A 6,531-nucleotide genomic window follows, 5' to 3' on the forward strand; every position below is an offset into this window, starting at 1 on the left:
CCCTTTCGTGCTCTTCCCAATATTGTGACAAACACCATATTTAAAACATAGAATTTGAAGGAAACTGTAAGATATGCACGTTTTATTTTCAAAATGTTTTGTTATTGACGCGGTGAGTCAGACAGCTATTTAGACTGCAAAAAAATAAGGCCTCTCTCTTTCCATAAAAATATAGGCTATAAAAATTCTAAAATATATGTTTACCTTTTAGGTAAATTGTATAAATTAGAATAGTGGTGTCTCAAAACGCATTTATAGTCCGTATCTCATATTTTCCTAACGTATTCCTACCCTTAACTGCGTTAAACGTTGTCACATGGATGGAATATGCATGGAAATTATATGCAGATGACGTTATGTATATTAAAACTAGGCGTTGTAAGCTCCATAAATAGCTATTTCGGGGAGGAGACGGGGTGGAGATTCATGTACGCACAATCTTCCGCTGACTGGGTATTACAAAGGGAATTTTGCGCAGGTTCTGGCGTACGCATGGCTTTATAAATCTGAAAACTTTTGTACGTACGCATAATCTAGCTTTTGTGCGTACGCACACATTTAGGATGAAATCTACGTAAAGTTGTATACATGAGGCCCCTGGTCCTAAGGACAATGCAGGGTTAGCAGACCCATTTCTCCTCAGTGTAGATGATGGACACCACCACTGATGTCCTCCTTAAATGATCTTCAATGACCATTTCAGTGCACAAGCTATAGATTTCTTGACCTCATATTTAACTGAAACAAGAGGACATATCATTCACAGGATTATGGGTATTAGGTAGATGACACAGGTGGTGCCAGCACAGAAGACAGAAAGGCCATGAAATTACAGGAGGATGAAAAAAAAAAAAAGCAAAACAAATAAAAGGCTATGACCCAGTTCTACAGAGGAACTCCATGGCCCTGCTTCTGATCCCTTTAAATTGGAGCTCTGTTTGGGTTAGGAATGTACACTCACTGTCCGTCACGACAAACATCAGACAGGCATTGACTTGCTTACTTGTCAATTCAGTCGCACTGCCTTTCAAGTGTGCTGACAGCAAAAACATGGACACCCCAACCATGCAATCTTCTATTTCAGAAGGGTTACAGGAGAGACTTCCCTTTAAACAAACTGCGTAGTATTGCATAAAAAATATCTTCAACTTCCCAAAGCTTTTTTCCTCCTTAAGTCTTAAAGTTTTCAGTAAAAAAAAAACACAGCCCCCATTGAGCTTTCGGGCATTGGCAGGGTACTGTTTGTCGATTGACAACAAACTTCAATGCCTACAGTATTACAGCCAGAAGAGCTTAGTGAAAAAGGACTGGGCTAAACTTTTACTTTAACAGGGAGTCATTTGTCTCAGGTGTGTGTGTGTGCGCGCGCCTGTGTTTGAGTTACCAGAAAGCTTGTTTTCTATTTCATTGGACTACTGGGTATTGCAAATCCTTTTGGTTTAGGTTTGCCATTCGCTACCCACAGCGTATGCACAATTCACAATCGCAATATAAACTTGAAATGCTATGGAAACTACTTAACACAACAGGCTGGTAATGTAGAGCTTTGCCAAGCAAGAACACTGCCAGCTGCCACACAGTCTCTGAGTTCTGGGAACCACCTTCTTCTGATGTCTTTACAACAAAGGTAATACCTACAATATGTTGTTCTCCTTTGAGAAATGGATTAAGCAAGTGGCTTCAAATTTCAAATTCATTACTTTCTCCACAAATCCAACAGTATCTAACTGTACATTTGCCCATACAATGCAAGTCAAAACAACATTAGACCTTTCATTTTATGTTTAAAAAAAGAGAGAAGAGAGACATTTTTCAAAATATGTCTATTACCACCACACAACATAAATAAAGTCTTACAGGTTTGGAATAACATGAGGGCAGGATTATTATAGTGCACTAAAACGCTGAAAAAAAAAATGGTTACAATTTACAGTATAATTATACATTTAAGTATTGAATAATACTAATTCCCTAAATGCACTTACTTTATAATTAGGGTTAGAATGAGGGTTTGTTTTAGGGTCTGTTGCATGTAATTATGCATAATTAATTGTTATTACTATAGTAATTACATATAATGTGTAACAAGGACATTGTAAAAAAGCATTACCAAAATGTAGGAACAATTTTCACTCAGAAATAATAAAGAAATAGTAAATTTCACAATCAAATAAAACACACAGAAATATTAGTTAGGCCTACTTGAAGTAAAATAAACTTTACTGAAATAAAATTAAATATTAAAAAAATATCATGTAATAAATATTTAACATAAATAACATTTTTATGTTAGTCAGTTTCCAGGGAAAATTGTTTAATTAAAAAATAAAATAAAATATATTGACATTTAAAAATGACAAAGTATAAACATTTAAAATATTTAAAAAAAAAAACTATAATAGTATATAAATGACACTAAAATGATACCGCATGAGAGTGAGTGAATTTCATTTTTGGGTTATCTATCCCTTTATGCTGCATGATGTGCATGAAATACCATGATAAATGTACATGTTAATAACTAGATTTAAACTCCTAACTGCAGAGTGAAGTGTTGCTTGTGAGCATTCAAGCAATACTATGCTTTAATCATTACACACCCACCACTTAACTGTTGGATATGTGAGGCGCTCTGCATTTCCCAGTTAGCTGGTGCACCACATTAACCCCATTCCTAACTGAGTAATCCAGTAATGCAGAGCCTCGCGAGGCATTCGGTTGTTATTGAGGCAGACTCTCACACGTCTCTGCCTGAGATGTCAGAAGGGTTACAGCAGATTAATGGCGGATAATCTGGCACCATTAGAAAACTGCAGCTGCTTTCTGAACCCACTCCACTGCTATAGAACTGGCTTATGGACACAGCTAAAGGTGGGAACTGCTAACTGACCACGGTGCAAGTATTTGTAGTTTTGTCAAGGACACTGGACACTGTTGCAACAAGCAATGAACAACTACTCACCAGTTCAGCATCTGGGTTCTGACTGATTCTCTTCTTGAATGTCATCTAGTTAATGCTGATAACATTCATCTAAATTTGATTTCAATGACATGGCTATACATTTAAGATCTCTGATAGATGTTAATAATTTCACACTGAAGTCTAAAATAATGGCGGAAATTGTGCATAAACTGATTCAGAGGTTAGAATATGAAGCTAAATGGGGATTTTAAGTGGAGCAGACAACCATTCAGGTTCTGTTCTCTAACTCAAAGCTCCACAGTACTTGTATGGTCGTAACTATACGACTGTTAATTTAACATGTTAAATAAGTACAGCTAATCATTCAAACATAACACACAAACAATGTACATATTTAATCATGTTCTCTGACCTGACAAACCACATTCACCAAGATCAGGCAGCATAGAATGAGCAAGGAGTCGTTCATATTGAAGGAGCCTTAATACGTTAGCATTCCATCTAAAAAAAACATGGAGCAAGATGCTTAAAAAAATAAATAAATAAAATGCAAAAATAAAAATAAAATAAAGCATGCAGTATTGAAATGATACTAATTTGCAGTTTGATTAATCAACTGACAATTCCTGTTGTAACACCCTAAACATGCCTCTACTGTAAACAGACTAACTTTTAGCATGGTCACTTATAATGACTTCATGAATCAGCATATAAAGGTAAAAAAAGCATAGACATTTGAGTCACTAGTAAGGATGGAACTGGAAACATATTTCACCCATCTTCATCAACTATATCCTACTCGCATCAAGAATTTGTATGAAAACTACTGAACCAAAAGAACATTTTTTTTGAAAAAAGCATTTATGAGACGACTGAACAGCTCCATAAACTGTGGGCTGGCAAACTCTCTACTGGGGTTAACCTGAAAAAGTTGGTTGAGTAGCTTTTTAACCTGACCTTAACCTCACACTGCAGCTGCGAAATAAAACCAGCCTCAGATCAGCGGTGAAGAACTGCCTCAATCAACACCAACCAGAGATGACTGCGACAGAGCATCTACTGTTATGGCAATTAAAGAGAGCCAGAGAACAAGACTCTCCGTTCAGAGACCCTTGGCAGAGCACACTACCAATTCACCTCCATTCTTAAGTCATTGGGGAATAAAGGTGGCGTTACAGCCAAAGACCCCTATCAAATGGCAATCATAAGGGTCTTCCTTGGCTCACAACTCTGACCTGAGAGGACTAGATATGCGCTGCATTAGACGTGCCAATTCAATTAAGCCTGTCTTTATTAGACAAAAACGTTAGGATTTTTTACAGTCCCAAGTTATACAGAAGTTACTTTTCAAATATATATACATGGAACTAGAAGGATTTCATATGTTTATGGTTACTAACAAAAAAAACAAAGTACATATTTTCCATATAAACATTGCTTTCCAGTAGACATGTTCTGCATGTTCCACAGTTTAGAGAAAGAATGATATTACAATGAAAGCTCTGATAGTGGGCCCAGAGAAGCAAGATGTTTTCACTCTGCTTCACCCCTGACACAGTAAGGGGCGCTCCCTCGCCTAAGTCAACACAAGTAGTAGTAGTTTACATTTTGTTAATGGTGCGCAATGGGCGACAGCTTGCCTGTCCCCACCAATGCCTGCTTTACAACACTGAGCTTATAGTTTCAGAGCAAAATTAAATGGAAACTTTTGCTTTATTTTATTTATCATTATGAATTTTTTTTTTTTTTTTAAGTTCACCTGTGAGTTTTGGTGGGATCCAGAGGAAAGCAAATTACATGGCCCCGGGACACCCCACACTTCACGAATGGAGTCTTTCTACGATCAGAGAGAAATCCCTCCCCAGGGGACCCCGTTACCCGGAGATTTTTTTCCTCTTAAATACACATACAGATGTGCGTTTCATGCACATGAAAGCCAAAGGTAACTTCAACTTCCTATTAAGCATAATGCTGTGTGAACTTCTTAAATTGTAGTCATTTATGGCAAGCTGTTTAAACATTTACTCCTTTTAATTCTGTTTCTGTTATCTATTCTATTAATTACTATTCCTTACATTAATATGTACAACAATAGTCAATGTAATATTTGGTATATCACAAATTATGTATTAGATACTAGTGCTGTTAATTATTCCAACAGAGACTAGTCAATCAAGTAGTTTACTTGAATGGTAATAAGCTACTTGAAATCTTATCAGATTTTAGTATTTGTTCCTTTGCTATTAGTATCTATGCTAACAAATTTAATTTTCTAGGGGACACGTGGGTTAGATATCACCTATCACTAGCATGTATTCTAACTGCCTCTAGATTAGTTGTACTACTTTAGTTTTACTACAATCCCAATAGTATGTATTCCAGCTTTACTACTTACATCATAGAAACTTATATAATAAATACGAGAGATAAGTATGAAATGATATTTTCAGTAGTACAATAAAAAAAACTCTTGTTTTAAAGAACAAATGTTAAAAAGGCTTGCCATTACACAGTTAAACTCAATGCATTTAGTTGTAAAGCACCATCAGACGTTCCACACAATCCAAGAGAAGAAAAAGAAAGTCATATGATTTTTTTAAACTTACCATTCTGCTCTTTCGTGCTGGCGTGGTGAATCTTACTGATGTGACTCGATTCCGCCACCGACTCATGCTGATGAAGAGACGATATAAGAATCAAGAGAAGCAAAGGAATCATTTGGATAAATGGTGGCTGTCGGTGCTTATAGGCACTTGGTATGTGTCGTTTCAATCACCATGCAGAAATATTGTTCGTGAGACGCGTATCCAACTTTGGACACAGGCACGCGTAAAGTAAAGTCCACATAATCCTGATCGGCCAGAGTTTCTACTGCGAAAATCTCTCTTTGGAAAGGAGCATCTGCGCAAAGTTAAGCATTAATTGTTGTTAACTTAGTGAGCGCACACCTGTTCGCCTAAACACGAGTGTTCAAGAGGACAGTTGGAAACGTTTACTGGCTGTAAATTAAGATCTGTTGAGACGCCAAACATGCGTTTGTCTGTTTGCAAAGTGTTCAACTTTCCCTTGCAAACACAGATAGTCCATTCGAGTAACGCAACACATAGCGACCGACTCTGGGTAAAATGGCACTTGCAGCGTTGCGCGTACAACTTTCTGAAGGAAATGAGTGTCTTGAGGTGGCTCCGAGTGTTTGGCGAGCGCAGACGGCCGACTGGCGACACAACAGGTGCTGCACATAAAGCAAAAGTTCCCCGTGGAGGAAACTCCCCGGAGAGGCGGGGACCATTCACAAGCTGCTACTGGTGCTGCTGCTACAGTCGCTTGGGGTGAGAGACACTATATTTCTCACATTTCCACTGCCACACAAGTATATATGTATGTGTGTGTGTGTGTGTGAGAGAGAGAGAGAATGAGAGAGAGCATGTTTATGGGCCAATGACGCTGGTTTTGTCTGTTAATCGATGAAGTTATTCAAAATAATATAAAAAAAATTCTTAATTTAAATTAATTTGTAGAATGTTTGTGGTACTTGTAGTCAACATATTCTGCAGTACAGTATTGTGTTGGCTATAAGACCTTGGGGGGAAAATAATATATATATATAT

General features: G+C 37.2%; 2 protein-coding genes across 3 annotated transcripts in view; one reads left to right on the forward strand and one right to left on the reverse strand.

Annotated features, from left to right (window-relative positions):
• The window catches only part of pdgfc (platelet derived growth factor c), a 58,289-nt gene extending 52,514 nt beyond the window's left edge, over nucleotides 1–5,775 (reverse strand). Inside the window, exons 1-2 of one of the 2 annotated variants that reach the window (XM_016552407.1) lie at nucleotides 5,700–5,775; nucleotides 5,530–5,596 (exon numbers count right to left, since the gene is read on the reverse strand). In XM_016552407.1, coding sequence (XP_016407893.1) covers nucleotides 5,530–5,596; nucleotides 5,700–5,702 — 70 coding nt within the window. In that variant the 5' untranslated portion in view covers nucleotides 5,703–5,775. Of the gene's footprint in view, nucleotides 1–5,529; nucleotides 5,661–5,699 lie in introns of those variants that run through there. The other variant, XM_016552406.1, reaches the window with a different exon arrangement.
• A 415-nt stretch (nucleotides 5,776–6,190) lies between these two features.
• glrbb (glycine receptor, beta b) overlaps nucleotides 6,191–6,531 on the forward strand; it is a 34,352-nt gene continuing 34,011 nt past the window's right edge. The window contains exon 1 of the mRNA XM_016552405.1: nucleotides 6,191–6,252. The gene's annotated coding sequence lies outside the window, so the exon portion shown is untranslated. The remainder of the gene's footprint in view (nucleotides 6,253–6,531) is intronic.

This window comes from Sinocyclocheilus rhinocerous, unplaced genomic scaffold (assembly GCF_001515625.1).
Source record: "Sinocyclocheilus rhinocerous isolate Xijiao unplaced genomic scaffold, SAMN03320098_v1.1 scaffold584, whole genome shotgun sequence".
Lineage (NCBI taxonomy): Eukaryota > Metazoa > Chordata > Actinopteri > Cypriniformes > Cyprinidae > Sinocyclocheilus > Sinocyclocheilus rhinocerous.